We start from the raw sequence: 17,940 nt of genomic DNA on the forward strand, positions 1-17,940 counted from the left end.
CTTAAGCCTCGTTGCCTCTGGAGCCACGAAGATGGCTACTGGGAGCAAGGGGTTGGGCGGGAGGGACGAGGGTGCGAGGACACGCTCGCTTCTGATAAGGAAACCTGTAGCCAATGCAGTCTGAAACCAAGGTAAACATAAGTCATTTCCCGGAAACGCTACTACTATTTGGAAGGATCGTGGCTATTTTAAGTCGTAAATACCAGAAAAGCCCCTCCCATCCTGTTTCTCTAGTCCTTGATCCAGGTGCTCGGTCCCTCAACCTCCCACGGTAGCAGTTAGTTGCCAGGCAACCCAGCGCGGCACTTCCCACTGAAAAGGGCTCGTAGCAACCTCCGGTCTCGGATTTTACCCCGGGGTTTTAACTTGGCCTTGGATCCCTGTTTTGAGCCAATTTTCCAAAATGAGAAGCGGGAGATAGAGGCTGTACCATTGCCGTGAGCTGGGTGGCAGGAGAGGCAGATCCACACCTGTATGGCCCTAAGGGATTGGGGCTCCCAGTCAGGCTATTCTTCCAGGTCACTGTGTGCTTTTTGCTGGGCACCTGTTCCCTTGCCAGTGACAGGCCCCAGCCTCTTGATTCCTCCACGCGTTCTCAGAGGCACAGAGGCAATAAACAGGGGGAGTTTAAAGGGTGGCTCTTCAAATAGCCTGGCACTTTGTCCTCCAGTAGGAATGTGGGGTTTTCAGGAGACTGTTGGGAAAGAGCCACAGAACAAGAGAGAAAATGGGGCATGAATTCATAACCAAAACTGAATTTGTTAAAAAAAAAAAAAAAATTGGTCAGGCATGGCCCTGTCCCGGTGTGTAGATAGACTGCACCCTTGGCTGTTGCCCAGTCCTGCAGGTTAGGCTGGTCTTTGGAGGTGGTCCCTGGGGGACTGGCTCTGTTTACTGTCTGGGAGCTAGAACAGTTCACTGCATCAAAGGTCAAGGTAACTCTCCTTGAGTCAGAGATAGCTTGTCTTTTATCTCAAATCAAAGTATGAAATAGCCCTTACCTCTAAATAAGAGTATTAAGAAACATACATGTATAAAAGGCATAGACATCAAGGTCCTTCCAAAGATTCTTCAGGGCCTGGTGCAATAGCCTAGTGGCTAAATCTTCACCTTGCATGCATGCACCAGGATCCCATATGAGTGCCGGCTGCTCCACTCCCCATCCAGTTCCCTGCTTGTGGCCTGGGAAAGCAGTAGAGGATGGGCCAAAGCCTTGGGACCCTGCACCCACGCAGGAGACCTGGAAGAAGCTCCTAGCTTTGTATCAACTCAGCTCCGGCCATTGCAGCTGCTTGGGGAGTGAACCAGCAGATGGAAGACCGTTCTCTGTCTCTCCTCTCTGTAAATCTGCCTTTCCAATAAAAATAAATTGAAACTTCTTAAAAAAAAAAAAAAGGACGACTTCCAGAACATGAGCCAAAACCTGTTAAAAAGAGAGAGAGAAAAAAACCATCTTCTATCTGCTGGTTCACCCCCCAGATGGCCACAATGGCCAGAGCTGAGCTGATCCAAAGCCAGGACCCAGGAGTTTCTTTTCTTGGGTGCAGAGGTCCAAGCACTTGTGCCATCCTCTGCTGTTTTCTTTATGTGTGTGTGGTGTTGTTGTTGCTCCTCTGCTGCTTTCACAGGCCAAAAGCAGAGAGTTGGATCAGCTGGGACATGAACTGGTACTCATATGGGACACCAATGTTTCAGGCAGAGGATTAGCAGCTATATGACCGCACTGGCCTCTATTTCTTTTTTTTCTTAATTCTTTAATAATGTCTATTTATATTGAATCAAACTCATTTATATATGAAAATTATATCATTTACAGAAAGGAGGGAGAGATGGATTTCCATCTGTTGGTATATTCTCCAAATGGCTGCAGTGGCTGGAACTGGGCTAGTCCAAATCTAGGAGCCAGGGGCTTCTTCTTGGTCACTCACATGAGCGCAGGGATCCACGCGTTTGGACCATCCTCTGCTGCGTTCCCAGGCACATTTAACAAGGAGCTGGATCAGAAGTGGGACAGCCGACTTGACGCTAGTGCTACAAGTGTCAGCTTTACCTACTATGCCACAGCCCAAACCTCTCTGTGAGCTTTGGAAAGTGACCTAAGATCTGCATAAAATCCCCTCATTATCCTCAGGAATTGATTCTGTCACCACATGAAAATCCTCAGATCTATGGATGTGGATTCTCTAGTCCCCCTTATACAAAATGATGATGTATTCTCACCTAACCTCCAGCACACTTTATGTCTCTGGATTCCAAATATCATTGAATACAATGTACCGATTGTAAGCAAGTGTGATGGTGCACTGTTTAGGGAAGGATGACAAGAAATAAAATAAGTCTACCTGGCAAGGAAAGTAGTGGTTTTCATGTGGTGAGTCCACAGATTCAGAGCCTGTAGATACAGAAGGACAATAACATGTGCATAAACAATCCCAGTGACTGACAGAATAACATTCTGCCGGGTTTTGTTTTTGTGTGTGTGTGTATATTTATGTGTGTGTGTCTGTGTCACAGGTGCCTCTCAAACTGGATACTCCCTAGAGGCCCATGTTTTTGCACAGCTGTCCTTCTTCTGGTCCCAGGGTGGGGGAAGGGCTAAGGACATGGTGTGTAGGAGGCATCATCCATGGAAGGCGGCTGAGTCTGAAGGAGGCACAGAGGGCAACAGGTGCACACAGCAGAGGCAGAAGTTGTAGTCCAATGACGTCAGCAGGTGATAAATACGGAAGGGCCTTCAGAGGTAGGAGAGAGCTGCCAGGAGCAGGTGGAATGGAGGAGCTTGTGGGGTCCCCAGAGGAGGTGCTGCCTGGTTATCTGGTTGATCAGAGGCAGGCGAGCAGACCCTCCTTGAAGGTCTCAGGGACAGTCTGTTTTCTGTAGGGAGAAACTGAGCCGCAGGAGTCTTCCTTCCCTGGCAGACATTGGGAAGTTCTGTCTTTTTCTTCTTCAGAGATCATTAGCAATCCCCAACATCTCAGCAGGTGGGAGGGTTTGTTCAAAGGCCAAAAACTAGGTATTCATCACTCAGGTATATGTGTGACCTCAGAAAATGTTTACTTGGATACTTGTCACCTGATCTGAATGATTTTGTTGTCCAGGTGGTAACTGCCATGGCCAGGAGCAGTGAACACCTGGGTCTGGGCCACACTTCAAATGTCATGCTGGACTCCACAGATCAGGTATCTCAGAGGTGCCTCTGCTAAAGCATCCCAGGCACCTCCTAAGGAGCAAAACTAACCCATTCTGCAACCGATGACCAGACAATTGGCCAGACATGCTTCACCATGAGACTGCTCTGGAGGGTCCGGGCCTGTGAAACTTGCAGGACCCTATCTGTGGCTTGGGCCAAGCAATTGAGGGACACTTGTTCCTTGGGCAAGGGAGATAGGGAGCAGTAAGTACTGCACTGCCAACCAGAATCTGGCGGCACAAAACTAAGTGCTCAAGTGGTTGGAGCGGCTGGAATAAGCCTACTAAAGGCTGAGAGCCTTGGAGGCCCAGAGTTGCCGATGGAGGCATTCTGGGGAGCAGATGGTCTTTCCAGAGAATCACTGGGCCTGGACCACCTCTTGTGGGATGCTACCCCTAGCCCTAGCTGCTCTGCCCACTGCAAGTTCTCTCCTCTCCTGCCCTGGTGACTAGAAACCCTTGCTTCAGGAGCCTCTGTGGTTCTGGGACTCCAGGTACCACAAACAGGTCAGGGTCACAGGATAACTGCATCTCAGCCACTTCCGCCCCAACGCCCCCGTTTCTTACAGTGAGATCCAGGGCTGCTCCAGCACCTGCTTTGACTCAGACACCTGCTGGTTGTGCCTAGCTCTGTGCTCATCCCTCAGAGAACAAACTGGATCAGGATCAAGGCTAGTCAACACCTTCTGCCCTGCCCCCCTGAGGGACTGTGGGCCAAAGAACTCCGTAGAGAACTCTCCCAGGGAATGAGGATGCCTTTGAACACCCCCCAACCCTTTCCCAGTCCTCAGGAAGCACGGAAGGGTCCCAGGCCTGTAGGGATTCATCCTGTTCTTTGAATCTAGGGAACAGCATGGATGTCGAGGCCAGAAGTCGGGGTGCGTATCCCCAGCAGCATTTCTTGGGGAGCCTGTTGAGGTCTCACATCTTTGCAGGGTCCTCAGGCTGAATCTATTGATAGTTCATTGCTAAGCTGCCAGCTCTCTTCTCCACACGTGCTCCAAGGGCAGGCTCTGTTACTATGGAAATATTTTACTTCTAAAAACAGACACAGCTCTGGGCTTGGGAAATGGTTCCCTGGACAAACTAATCAGCGAAAAAGTTAAGGGGGATGGCTTCAGGGTCCTAGCTCTAAGGGGAAGAGGTATTGGGGGGCGGTGATGGTAGAGAGCGGAACTCAGTATTCCAAGCTCTGTTCTCTAACAGGTTCCGGTTCTGTTTTCTCTCAGTGGAGATCAGAAAGACATCTGTCCGGGAGGGATGCTCTGCACCTGCTCGCCTAGGGCCCAGGAATTGGGAACCAAGAAGGGACTGAGCTTGGGGGTGTTAGAAGAGGCGTTGATTGCCTCAGGAGTCACCTCCTTTCAATCCCCACAAGCGTTTGACTTAACAGAGCTCTAAGAAGCGTTGGGAAGGCAAGAGGGTAAGTGAAGTCATTCTTTGGCCGTGAGCTCAGGTGAGGATGAGCGTCCAGCTGGCAGCGTCGGGGCGGAGCGGCTCAAAACCCCGCCTGTTGTGAACCCCGGAACCTCCTCCTCCTCCGCTTGCTCCCGCCCCAACGCCGGAGCGCCTGGCTGCCGGGCCCCGCCCGGCGCGGGTGCGGCCCCTTTAAGGGTGGGTGGGGGCGGGGCGCCCGGCGGTGTTGTCAGTGTCAGCTCTGCGCACGCAAACCCGCCTGGAGCCGGTGCCGGCCCGCGAACCCGGGTCCCTCTAGCCCAGTCCCCGCCCGGGTCCGGCGGGCGCGCGACGTGGGAGGAGCCGCGAACCGGCCGGACGCTGACCGGGCTGCGACTGCTGGACCCTGCCGGGAGCTGGACCCCGGCCACGGAGCGCCCCCGAGGACCCTCCCTGCCACCTCCTCCGTGGTCCGTGGCACCTGCTAGTCCCGGGCGCTCGGCGCACCAGAGCTCCCCCTCCGCCCGAGCCCGCGCGCGCCCGGCCCCGGGGGAGCCCGCCCCCGCCCCGCGGCGCTGCTGGGCCATGCTCCCCCGGGGCAGCGCCTGAGCCCAAGCCGGGACCCGGACCGAGCCCGCGCGGAGCATGGATCCCGGCTGGGGGCAGCGGGACGTGGGCTGGGCGGCCCTACTGATCCTCTTCGCCGCCTCACTGCTCACGGTGTTCGGCTGGCTGCTCCAGTACGGCCGGGGCTTGTGGCTGGCGCGGGCCCGCGGGGGCCGGGGACCCACCTTAGCGGCGGAGCCCGCGGGTTCCCCGAGGGAGCTGGGCGTTTGGCGCTCGCTGCTGCGCCTGCGGGCGGCTCGGGCCGGCACCGCCGAGGAGCCAGGCGTTCGGGGCCTTCTGGCGTCGCTCTTCGCCTTCAAGTCTTTCCGGGAGAACTGGCAGCGGGCTTGGGTGCGAGCGCTGAACGAGCAGGCCTGCAGGGACGGGGTGAGTTGGATGGGGCCCCTAGGCGGGCCCTGCAGCTTTTCCATTCCGGGGCGGGGGAGGGAAGAAAGGGGCCAGGATGCGAGTGGAGATCGACTGGGAAGCTCCAAGCTCACTCTTTCCCTCGCGGATCAGAGAAAAAGGGTGCAGTGGAGGCTTAGGGTTGAAGAAATCCAGCTCCGTCCCCACATCAATTTTTTGTGGGCCAGGTACTCTAGCTCCAGACCCTTGCACAAGTTCCTGTTCTCATAGCAACGCTAATCCCTGTGCCTGAAGGCACTTCCGCCTGGCTCGCTGGTCCTGTAGGTGGGAGGGCAGACAGGTGCACCTGCCAGAGGAATTTGCCTGGTCCTCATGCCACCACACCCCGTTAAGATCTCACGCCCTGAATCCCCACCGTGGCCAGGCAGATTTCCAAAGAGCCTGAACTATCCCCTGCCCACCAGTGGTTTCACTGCCACAGTCAAACACATCCGTCTGCTCCTTGCTGGCTGGAAGCATGTCTGTTGGAGGCACGGTGGAGAACAGCTTGATGGTCCGTATGCCATGCCCTTCACAAGCAGCTGGAGCTGTCCCTCCAGGGTCAATCACAGAGCAGCCCCGGGGACTTCTTCCCGCTGCCCTTTGGGCATTTTGCTTCCCAGGAAGTCCTGATCCTGAGACCTAGGTGGGGTGGGAGCTCCCTCCCCCCACACACACTTTCACAGGACCCCCTTCTCTCTCCTGGCCCTGTGATCTCTTCAGGCCCTCGCAGTCCATTCACACCTCATGTAGAGGGTTCCATTTTCAGCCATGGCCGGTTGGGAAGCTTTACCCTGGGAGCTCCCAAAATGCCTGAGGAACAGAAGTGACCACAGGAAGTTGCACTGTTCCCTCCGCCCAGCTGACTAGCCAATTTACAACTTCAACTAACTAGCTCTCCCTGCACCTTGTCCCTGGGTCACAAGCAGCTCCCTGGGACAGCTGACTCAGCCAGATATTGGCCTCGCTGACAGGGGGTGGGGAGATGAGGTTCCAGGCATCAACCTCCACTTCCTTTGGACTGGTCTTGGAACCGAAGCAGAGAAGTCAACTTCATCCAGATTGTAAGGCAAATGGGCCCCATGGGTCTGTGTCCTCCAGCTCAAGGCCCATGGGAGAGTTGCCAGTTCCACCCACAGGAGAGTTGCCAGTCTCATCTGTGCCCCTTCTCAACTCTTCTTGCCACCCAGCTCGCCAGAGGACCCTACCGTAGGTTAATTCTGCGGCTGAGGATGAATCAGGAAGCAGTTGTCTTGAGACCTGAGCTAGCAGCTTTCTAGCTCCTAACACCACCCAGCTGTCTGCCTTGAAGAATTAGATGGATCCCTGCCCCAAGCCCTCTGAGCTTGCTTTTCTTCCCAGTGCCTCTGGTAAAGTTTCCCAAGGCGTTGCTCAGCCGGGTCTTCACCTGTAAGAGCATAGTTAGCATCCTATTCTTGAGTCTCCACATCCTGTTTATCTGGAAGAAGGCTTAGCCTCATTTCTCTAGTTTTCATCTTGCAGGAAGTGGCCTTGATCCTTAGCTCTAACCCTCTCTGCCAAACTATTATGTACAGGAGGAAAGTAATGTCTTGATTTTTTTTTTTTTTTGCAAGGGGGAATACATACACCTTTTTTGAGGGTTGGAAAGGGTTGAAGAGAAGGTCAGGAGAAGAGACTCTGGCATCCCAGGAGGAACCCAGGGTCTTCAGCTCAAGATGATTCAGTCTCTGAGGTGTTCTGGCTCCCAGCGGCTCCCAGCAGCCGCAGGTCCCTGGAGAGGGGGCTGTGATGGAAGCACCTCCTGCCCTAAAACCCGGAGCCAAGGAGGGACCAGAAGCCAGCCTCTGCAGCTGAGGCATCCGCAGTGCCAGGGCCCAGCCAGCAGCCGAGCCGGCCAGCCTGGTGGGGGCAGCTCCAGGACCTGATCTTGTGCTTGCATCACTCCCTCAGAGCTCCATCCAAATCACCTTTGAGGAGGTGCCCCAACTACCACCCAGAGCCAGCATCAGCCATGTGACCTGCATTGACCAATCAGAACGCACCATGGTAAGGGATTGCTGGGCACTGTCTTCTGTGGGATGACTGGGAGGCTGGTCCCTAGGGTCCCCTTTAGTCAGGGGGTCTCCAATGCCAGAAGGTCTGAGATGCCTACTCAAGTTAGGTGTAAAACGTGCATGCATGTATATAAATCTGCTTTTCTCTGGGGCAAGGAATCTTTGGCTCTGATCTGATTTGTTTAGGGTTCATAACCCCCAAAAGGAGAAGTCCCAAGGAAGAGAGGTGGGCAGAGGTGTGCTGAATCTCTGTAGGGCAAGCTGAAGCAGGTGAGCACCCTTCCCGTGCACCTGACCTCACCTCGCCTGTCTCAGGTGCTGCATTGCCAGCTGTCTGCTGAGGAGATGCGGTTCCCGGTCTCCGTGACCCAGCAATCCCCCGCTGCCGTCTCCATGGAGACCTACCACGTCACTCTGACACTGCCACCAACACAGGTGGAGGGGGATGTGGGCAACCTAGTTGGACAGGGTGTGGGTGCGGCTGGCCCAGCATTTTCTTCTTTGCCTCCTTTCTGGGATGGAACTGGAGAAGGGAATGTCTCAAGGGAATCAGGAGTTCTGGGAGGAATGGGATGCTTCAGCCAGGGCTTGTGTCCCTGTCCCCCAGCTGGAAGTCAACCTGAAGGAGATTCCTGAGGAAGGACTGCTTGTGTCCTGGGCCTTCCCCGACCGCCCAGATCTCAGTCTGACGGTGCTTCCTAAGCTGCAGGCCAAGGAGGTAAGGAACCAGGGCTGGCGACGAGGCAGGCCAGGGCGGCAGAGCCAGTGGCTCCACTTTTTTTTTTTTTTTTTGGGTCTCCTGCTCCATGTAGAGAGAGGAGGAGGAGGTTGAGCTCTCCGTGATTGAAGAGCTCATCAAGGATGCCATAGTCAGCACCCAGCCAGCCATGATGGTCAACCTCAGGGCCTGCTCCGCCCCAGCAGGCCTGGTGAGTAAGCACCCAAAGTCAAAGGTTTTGCATGCACCTGCCTCCCCAGGAGACTCTGTCAAGATTCCTCCTCCTGCTCCTAGGTGCCCAGTGAGAAGCCACCCACGATGCCCCAGACCCAGCCAGTCATTCCCAGACCTACTCGGTTATTGCTGCGGCAGCTTCGAGCAGCTCACTTGGGAAGTGAGCTGGGAGGTGAGCATGTGCAGGCCACAGCCTGTGGCTGCCTCCATCCCTGTCCCTCTATCTAGGACACTGCCTCTCATTTGCAGCAGCTTCTTGACTCTGAGATTTTCTAACTGCTGGTTCCTTCCAGGCTCCGAAGAACTGTGCTGTGTAGCTGAGCTTGACAGCCCCATGCAACAGAAGTGGACCAAGCCCGTGAGGGCTGGCCCTGAGGTGGAATGGACAGAGGACTTGGCACTGTAAGGAGTGGTCTTTCCCCCAGTCCCCTGCTTCCATGGGTAACCGAGGGTCAGACCCTTCCATAGCCCTGACATGAATCAGCAGCAGCTCTTGATGGGAGTCCCCTTGTACATGTTAGGTTTTGGCCTGGATCCCTGAGATCTGGACACGGCCAAGATACAGCTCCCACACATAGACTGACCCTAGGCTTGAGGCAGAAACGGAGGTACAAAATGGTGGTATGAGTGCTCCCATCGAGATTGACCACAATCTGCCAAGGGAGCACTTAGGTGGAAAAGATCTCTTCCCTGAAGGGAATAGGGATTCCAGCAGGCTACAGGGAGGAGGTGGCAATCAGACTGCACCTGAGATAAAGCTGGTTTCACCAGCGTGGGAGGTTATTCTTGGTAGGAGGAGGGTTGGGCAAATGAAAGAGCATGATTTGAGGCTGGCCAGACAGAGCAGAGCAGGGCCTGGAAGGACTGAATGCCCAGCTAAGGAGTGTGGCCTCCCAACCTGGCCCTACTATTTTCTGGAAGACAAAGGGCTAGGAGTGGGAAGGACAGACAGGATATCTGTGTCTCTACCCCTGGCCTGGGATGCGCTCTGGGGTGGGTTCAGGTTGCTCATCGTCCCCATGTCCTTCTGGCCCTCAGGGATCTGGGACCACAGAGCCGGGAGCTAAGCCTCAAAGTGCTGAGGAACAGCAGCCATGGAGATGGTGCGTCGCAGGGCTGGGGGGTAAGCTGCATGGCTGCCAAACAGGGCCACAGCTCACAGCTCTTCTCCTTTCTCCAGCTGAGCTCCTGGGCCAGGCCACACTACCTGTGGGCTCTCCATCCAGACCACTGTCTCGAAGACAGGTGTGTCCACTCACGCCAGGGCCAGGGAGAATTCTGGGCCCAGCAGCCACCATAGCAGCAGAGGTGAGATGTGCAGCCAGGGTCGGGCAGTGGGGTACAGATGGGAGAGCAGGACGCAGGGTGGGATGGGCAGTCTCTGAAGCCCTGGCCTCTTTGCATTCCACCCCTTGGCAGCTTCAGTATGAAGAGGGCTCCCCCCGAAACCTGGGCACACCCACCCTCTCCACTCCCCGTCCCAGCATCACTCCCACCAAGAAGATCGAACTGGACCGCACCATCATGCCTGATGGCACCATTGTCACCACCGTCACCACCGTCCAGTCACGGCCCCGTGTTGATGGCAAACTAGGTAAAGGCAGGGAGCCAGAGAGCCCAGCTCTAGGCAGTGCTTCTTGGCTGCAGGCCCCGGGTCCTGGGTGGGCCAGGGAAAGGGGGAAGAAAGGCCTTGTTCCTGGCAATCCTCTCTGATCTTGCCACACCTTAACTTGGGACCCAAGTCTCGCAATCATTCCCATATAGCACTCCATTTCCCCACATAGCACTCCATTTCCCCAACAGCTCTGCTCAGCCTTCGATGTCTACTTTTAGTAGCTCCTCCTGCAAGACTCTGTACTTCCCCTCTGCTTGTGTGGGTCTCTGTTCTTCTCCACCTCCAGCCCTCCCTCTTCCTACACCCTGTGGGATCCTCCACTCCACCTCTCCCATCTTCAGTGTTCTCCATCACCTAGGTCCCATGGCATTGTCCCTACCTCCCAAGAGCTCCTCCACCATCCCTGTATACTCTGCATTTCCATAGCAATCTCCCCATACCTGCCAGCGGGCCCTTTTTCACTTTCCCATTGGTTCCTAGGGGTCTTTTTTTTTTTTTCCTATGGGGTCTTTTGGTCCCCATGATTAATCCCATGATTCATCATCCCTTCATCATCTTGCCCTCTGAGTCAACCAAAGTCTGCATCTCAACAAAGGTGGGGGTGGGGGATTGCCGCTCAGAAGCACAGCCCAGCTCACTGACCCTCCCCCACCCACCAGACTCCCCCTCCCGCTCCCCGTCCAAGGTGGAGGTGACTGAGAAGACGACCACTGTGTTAAGTGAGCCTGGTGGCCCCGGCAGTACTTCTCCCAGCAGCAGCCGTGAGTCGGGGAATAGGCATGTGTGTGAATGTGGTGATGCTGGGGCCCCAGGGGCCAGCCCCTTTTTTGGGTAGAGTGGGAAGGAGCCAGGGAGAAATGGGGCTATCTGTCCCCTACACCCCCAGCAGGGGAGAGCCACCTTTCCAACGGCTTAGACCCGGTGGCAGAGACGGCAATTCGTCAGCTGACTGAGCCCAGTGGGCGGGCAGCCAAGAAGACGCCCACCAAGCGCAGCACTCTCATCATCTCGGGGGTTTCCAAGGTAACGGGACTCATGGGGAAAGGAGCTGGGAGAGAGAACAAGCCCTCATGGGTCACTCCTGCCCATTCATACTTGTCCCTTCTGCCAGGTGCCCATTGCCCAGGATGAGTTGGCACTGTCCCTGGGCTATGCAGCCTCACTGGAAGCCTCCATGCAGGATGACCCAGCAGGGACCAGTGGTGGTCCCTCCTCCCCTCCCTCCGACCCACCAGCCATTTCTCCAGGAGCCCTAGATGCCCTCTCCAGCCCCACAAGCGTCCAGGAAGCAGATGAGACCACGCGCTCGGACATTTCTGAGAGACCATCTGTGGATGACGTCGAGTCAGAAACAGGGTCTACTGGAGCCCTGGAGACACGCAGCCTCAAGGACCACAAAGGTGGGGAGACTCTGGCAGGATGCTCACCCCCCACTTTTTTAAATTTTAATTTTTTCTGGAGTAGGAGGGGAGATGGCCACAATCTGCTTTGTTTTTCTGCCCAGGGTTATGACCTGGGTGCTACTGGATACCTGGAGTCATGGCAGCCTCAGGCGACCTTGTGTTCCCCTTCCTGGCTGGTCCCCAACCAGCTTTATCCCCACTGCAGTAGAGAAGGGAGCTTGGGGCTTTGGTGTCTGGCCTGGATCTGGGACTGGGGTCACAGGAAAGCCCAAAAAGTCACCTCCCTTTAGTGCCATCACTGTTTCTTCCCAGGTCTAAGCTCCTGTCTTCCTTTCTTCTCCACCTTCTCATTTCTTCCCTTCCACTCTCTACTTCATCCCAAAGCGTGTAAGTCCTACTCCAGGCTAACCCCAGAATAGCTCCTCCAGAGGTGACACAGGCTACGAACACCTCTGGCACTTCAATTTCAAAGACTGACTGAAGGGCTGGCCCCCAAATGTCCTCATATTTCTATACCACTGAGCCTGTCAGTTACAGATGCACCTGCACCCCCTTCTGAGATCATGAGACCCCCTGAGCCCACTGCCTGCTGTGGGGAGCATCTCATTCCATTGGTCATGAGTTGACCTCCTAGAAGTTCCCAGAGGTACCGCTTCTTGGTCACCTTCTTGGCTTTGAGTAAACAAGTGAGTGTCAACCCACTTCCACTTTTGCACCTTACTGGCTGTGGGGTGCACCCTCTGCCTAGTCTCTGGGGTACCTCCATTTCTTCCTCAGGATGGATAACGCACATGCTCATTTCTCCTTCTTTTGGCCAGGAGCTCTGAGTGTTGGGCCCAAGGGATTGATCCTGTTTCCACATCATCTGTCCCTCCATCCTCCTTTCCTCATGTCCCCATACCACCCCCATCCCGTCTCTGCCTCAGCTTCCCCTCTCTCCCTCCCCCCACAGTGAGTTTCCTGCGCAGTGGCACGAAGCTTATCTTCCGCCGGAAGCCTCGACAGAAGGAAGCTGGTCTGAGCCAATCCCACGATGACCTCTCAAACACGACGGCCACGCCCAGTGTCCGCAAGAAGGCTGGCAGCTTTTCTCGCCGCCTTATCAAGCGTTTTTCCTTCAAGTCCAAACCCAAGGCCAATGGCAACCCCAGCCCCCAACTCTGAGGACCCTCTCCACCTGCTGGGCTAGGAAAGAGTGAGAGTTCTCTCAGCCCATTCCCCTCATCCTCCTGCTGTCCCCCTTCCTGGAGTCCCAGTGCTGGGGTCAGGAAGGTCCTTGGGGTTCCAGGAAGCCCTATCCACCCTGGGCCATGGGGCTAGTTGGAAGGGTCCCTGTAGTGGGATGCATGTGAGAAGTGGGCACCCGTTGTCAAGGACACGGGAGGGGGAGTTGGTGGCTGGGAGCAGGAGTGGTTTCTGTCCTGGCACACATAACATTGCTCAGGTGCACTGGCCTGGTGACACTGGGCCCTGAGCACAGTCCCAGGGTGCTCCCCCCCACCTCCCTTATTTATTCTTTTTTATTTATATGTGTGGTCTAGGACCCTCAGTAAACAGGTGACAAAGGGCATCTCCTAGGTGGCCCTTCTCTTCTGTCCCAAGAGGGTAGGCAAGTCCCATCAGGACGGGGCCCTGCGCCTCCCTCATGTCCCCACTCTGACCAGCACCAATGTCTGCCCCTGAGGACATGGGCAGCTCATAGGAAGCCGGGCCAATGCCCGGGATGGGGGGGGCAGGTACTCCCCACTCCCCTCCTCCCCTCTGCTCCTCGTCCCTCCCTCCCCTTTCTTACCGTTTTTTGTACTTGATGCCTTCTCCATGAGCAGTGGCTTGGTTAGAAGGAGGGAGTCAGGAGCCTGATGGGAAACCTTCCCCCCCCCCGGGGGAGATGGTCCGAGTGCTTTATTTAAAGACGGATGGTGGGAGTGAGGGCAACGCTGCACCTCTGCGTGTCGGGAGATAATGATGATATCCATTGCTGTGTGATGGCTTGGAGTTTAACTTATTAAATTAAAGTCAATCTGGAGTTTATAAACTGGACAACAGGTTCTCCTTTGGAAGGCACATAGGCAGTGAGGTGATGCTGATGGTGTGGTGAGAGCAAGGGGCCTCAAAGGTGACACAGCGCAGATGACACAGTGGGTCTGCTGAGGAGCTCCCACCGAGAAGAAGGATGTAGAGAGAAGATTGGGACAGACAGGCTCCTGAAGGTTGAAGCTAAAAATTTCAGTGTCTACCATCATCTTCATTTTCCTTCTCAAACAGACTGCTTGATAGTAGAGCTGCACAGCTCCAGTCCTTCCCTGCGTGTACACGGGCAGGTTTTGTAACCTCTGAGTGCCTGTGTCTGACTCTAAAGTGGGGATGGTGACAGCAGTAGCTGTCCTTCCGCTATGGTGGGAGGTGGCAGTTGGGTGCTCAGGACTGCATGCTCAGGGCTGCGGACAAGTTCATGCTGGCTGGAAGAGAGGTGGGTGAGGAGAAGAAGCCTTCTAAGTGTCTTGCCAAAAAAAGCTTTTCTTAAGAAGTGACAGATAGTGGCAAACTGTGTCCCTATGCCTTGTACCCTGGGAACTTGAACTGATGGGCTCTAAGGAGTCCAGAGCACACGCCTAAGAGGCAGGGAACCCAAGTTTGCCACAAATAGGGTGTGGGGGGACCTCAGGGCAGTTCTCCTTTCTCGACCTTAACTTCCTCGTGTCTTGAGAATAAGGGTGGCTTGGGTAAGCACTCAGTGGCATTCTGTGACTCACCTCCCTAACGGGGCATATGCCTCAGGTATATGCCAAGGATTTGTTATATTCCCCAAGCTTCAGTCCATGTTAATCGCAGACTATGAGGTCATTTGGAAAGAGTGGCAGATTTTTTGGTTAATTTATATGCTCAATGTTGGGTCATGAAAAGTCAGTGCTTTTTCAGACTTTCCTCCAACCTAATAAATGCTGCAGCTCCCAGTAGCTCATAAAGCAGAAGTTTGTTTATCTGTATCAGAGCATAGCCACATACACTGAATTTGTAATGTCATGAGAAAGTTTGGTTGATGAGGGGCCCAGTGTTCAGATGTCCACTCTACCTGGGAACTGAGCAGATTGTAACCAGGGATTGTATTGGTCAAGTGATGGGGGCTCAGGGCTCAAAGCAATCACATATTTTAAAGAACTTGATCATATTTCAAACATAGAGATTTTTAAATGAATGCAAAAGGGGCTGGTGTTGTGGTGTAGTCAGTTAAACTGCTACCTGAGATGCTTACCTCCCGTACAGATGCCAGTTCAAATCCTGACTGCTTCTCTTCTGATCCAATTGCCTATTGATATGTCTGAGATGGTCCAGGTGGCCGTGCCTTTGCCACCCACATGAAACCTGCATGGAGTCCCAGGCTCCTTGCTTCATCCTGGGCCAGCTCCAGTTATTGTGGCAATTTCAGGAATCAGTATAGGAAAATGAATCTCTACGTTTCAAATAGCCTTTTTTTTTTTTTTAAAGATTTGTTTTATTTTTATTGGGAAGTCACATATACAGACAGAGAGGAGGAGAGACATAGAAAGATCTTCCAACCAATAATTTACTCCCTCAGTGGCCGCAATGGCCAGAGCTGCGCCGTTCTGAAGTCAGGAGCTTGGAGCTTCTTCTGGATCTCTCACGTGGCTGGAGGATCCCAAGGCTTTGGGCCGTCCTTCCCAGGCCACAAGCAGGGAGCTGCATGGGAAGCGGGGCCACCGGGATTAGCACAGGCACCCATATGGGATCCCGGTGCATTCAAGGCGAGGACTTTAGCTGCTAGGCTACTGCACCTGGCCCACCTTTTATTTATTTATTTATTTTTAATTGGAAAGGCAGATATACAGAGAGAAGGAGATAAAGAGAAAAATCTTCCATCTGCTGGTTCACTTCCCAAGTGGCTGCAACTGTTAGAGCTGAGCTGATCTGAGCTGATCTGGAGCCAAGGGTTCTTCTAGATCTCTATGCAGGTGCCGGGGCCCCAAGGGTTTGGGTCATCCTTGACTGCTTTCTCAGGCCACAAACAGGGAGCTGGTTGGGAAGAAGGGCCCATATGGGATCCTGGCATATGCAAGTCGAGGACTTTAGCCACTAGTCTAGTGCACCGGACCAAACTTTTTCTTTTTTTAAAAAAAGCACTTATTTTCATTGGAAAGGCACATTTACAGAGAAAAGGAGAGATAGGAAGATCTTTGATCTTCTGGTTCACTCCTCAAATGGTCACAACAACCGGAGCTAAGCCAATTCAAAGCCAGGAGCCAGGAGCTTCTTCCAGGTCACCTGTGTGCATTCAGGGTCTCAAGGCTTTGGGATATCCACTGCTTTCCCAGGCCACAAGCAGGGAGCTGGATGGCAAGTGGAGCAGCCTTGAGATGATCTACTGCCTAGATGGGATCCTTGCGTGTGCAAGGTGAGGATTTAGTCACTGAACCATGGCAACAGCCCCAAATAATATTTCTTAAAAAGCTTTTTAAAAAGCAAAGGAAATGGGCCTGGTGGCGTGGCTTAGCGGCTGGGGTCCTCACCTTCTGCGCACCGGGATCCCTTGTGGGCGCTGGTTCTAATCCCAGCAGGTCTGCTTCCCGTCCAGCTCCCTGCTTGTGGCCTGGGGGGCGGTCGGGGATGGCCCAAGGCTTTGGGACCCTGCACTTGTGTGGGAGACCTGGGGCGGGGGGGGGGGTAGGGTTCCTGGATCCTGGCTTCAGGTTGGCATAGCACTGGCCGTTGCGCTCACTTGGGGAGTGAATCATCGGGCAGAGGATCTTCCTCTCTGTTTCTCCTCTCTGTCTCTCTTCCTCTCTGTATATCTGACTTTCCAATAAATAAATAAATCTTAAAAAAAAAAGGCAAAGGAAATATGAAACATGATTTCATCAACTTGGCCCATCTCACACTTTCAGAAGGAATAGCTTTTAAGTAGAATAAATTATCTTGTAAGTTTTCGTGGCAGTTTTTTTTTTTTAAAAAAATATCTTCCATTTGCTGGTTCACTTCCCATGTAGCTGCAACAGTTGGAACTGAGCCAGTCCAGAACCAGGAGCTTCTTCTGGGTCTTCTATGCAAGTGCAGGGTCCCAAGGCTATGGGCCATCCACCGCTGCTTTCCCAGGCCATAGGCAGGGGGCTGGACTGGAAGTGGAGTCTAGAACACCAACCAGCACCCAGGTAGGATCCCAGCAGCTACTAGGCTATCATACCAGGCCCAAGGGGCCAGTTTTATGTAGCAGATTGAGCTGCTGTCTATAACATCAGCATTTGTACTGGCAGCAGTTTGAGTCCTTGGCTGTGCTACTTACTAGCAGCTCCCTGCCACTGTGCTTGGGAAAGCTGCAGAAGACTGGCTCAGTATTTGGGCCTCCCATGTGGGAGGCCTGGAAGAAGCTCCTAGATCCTCACCTGGCCCAACTCTGACTGGTGCAACTATTGGGGGAAGTGACATAGTGGATGGAAGATCTCAACCTTTTCCCCTCTTGGTAACTCAGCTTTTTACATATACCAATGAACTAAAAATTAAATAAAGATGGAGCTAGGACTGGAACTCAGGCGTTTCATATGGGATGTGGGCATCACAAATGGCAGCTTAACTACTGTGCCAAGAACCTGCCCCTTTGTGGCAGCTTTTATAGAACAATCTCAAAGTATATTGGGATTATCCAGCCAAAATTTTGGATTGCTTTCAAAAGCAACAGTTTGCGATGGAAATGACACTAGGAAGGAAGACACGGTCTTAATTTTTGGATACATGTATGCATCCCAGAGTGATCCGGAAGTTTTTGCTGTCACCTTTGAGTTTACACAGCTTTGTGACTGCACTTCCTCTTCATGGAACTGCTAAAATAGAATAGCCATTTGTGGTATAAATGAAAAGGTAATTCTGAATTAAAATGAGATTGGCTTTTAATGACATACTATTTGTACACTTCATAAAAGTAAACTTTGGGAATTATATTTTGAAACCCTATTTAAAAATGGGGACCAACCCCTATTTCACTGTTGTTGAAAACAAAAATAACTCACGCACAAATATGGCCTTACTGTCTGTAATGGCATCTTTAAATTCATTTTATTTATACTGATGACTTCTACGTCTTTCTGGGCTTGTATAAGTTGCACAGATAAATAAACCTGAAAATAATCAGGTTGGAAGATATAGAAAATGATAATGGAGAAAAATACCAATAAGTAACTTAAGTATGTAACCAGTGTAACATACGTGTCTTGAATCCTTATTGTTTCAACCCCGGGCTGAAGAAGGGAGTTACAAAGAAACAGACGGTCCCTGCTTCCCTCACTGAATGATCCAGTGCCGCGGAACCCGGCAAATATAATGCAATGAGAT

At 53.3% G+C, this 17,940-nt stretch overlaps 1 protein-coding gene across 3 annotated transcripts; it reads left to right on the forward strand.

Moving 5' to 3' along the window:
* Positions 1-4,855: 4,855 nt before the first annotated feature.
* C2CD2L (C2CD2 like) lies at positions 4,856-13,632 on the forward strand. 3 transcript variants are annotated; one of them, XM_040977110.1, is made up of 14 exons: positions 4,856-5,577; positions 7,528-7,623; positions 7,947-8,066; positions 8,239-8,349; positions 8,444-8,560; positions 8,644-8,755; positions 8,877-8,985; positions 9,622-9,686; positions 9,764-9,891; positions 10,003-10,177; positions 10,858-10,959; positions 11,085-11,221; positions 11,310-11,598; positions 12,554-13,632. In XM_040977110.1, exons 1-14 carry the CDS (start codon positions 5,230-5,232, stop codon positions 12,763-12,765), a joined length of 2,121 nt encoding a protein of 706 aa, XP_040833044.1. In that variant the 5' UTR covers positions 4,856-5,229; the 3' UTR covers positions 12,766-13,632. The 3 variants fall into 3 exon arrangements, with proteins under 3 accessions (XP_040833044.1, XP_040833045.1, XP_040833046.1); XM_040977111.1 differs by having other exon boundaries at positions 11,088-11,221; XM_040977112.1 differs by lacking the exon at positions 8,239-8,349 and having other exon boundaries at positions 11,088-11,221.
* Positions 13,633-17,940: the final 4,308 nt, after the last annotated feature.

Source organism: Ochotona curzoniae, unplaced genomic scaffold (assembly GCF_017591425.1).
Source record: "Ochotona curzoniae isolate NIBS_2020 unplaced genomic scaffold, NIBS_Ocur_1.0 contig_2723, whole genome shotgun sequence".
Taxonomy (NCBI): Eukaryota; Metazoa; Chordata; class Mammalia; order Lagomorpha; family Ochotonidae; genus Ochotona; species Ochotona curzoniae.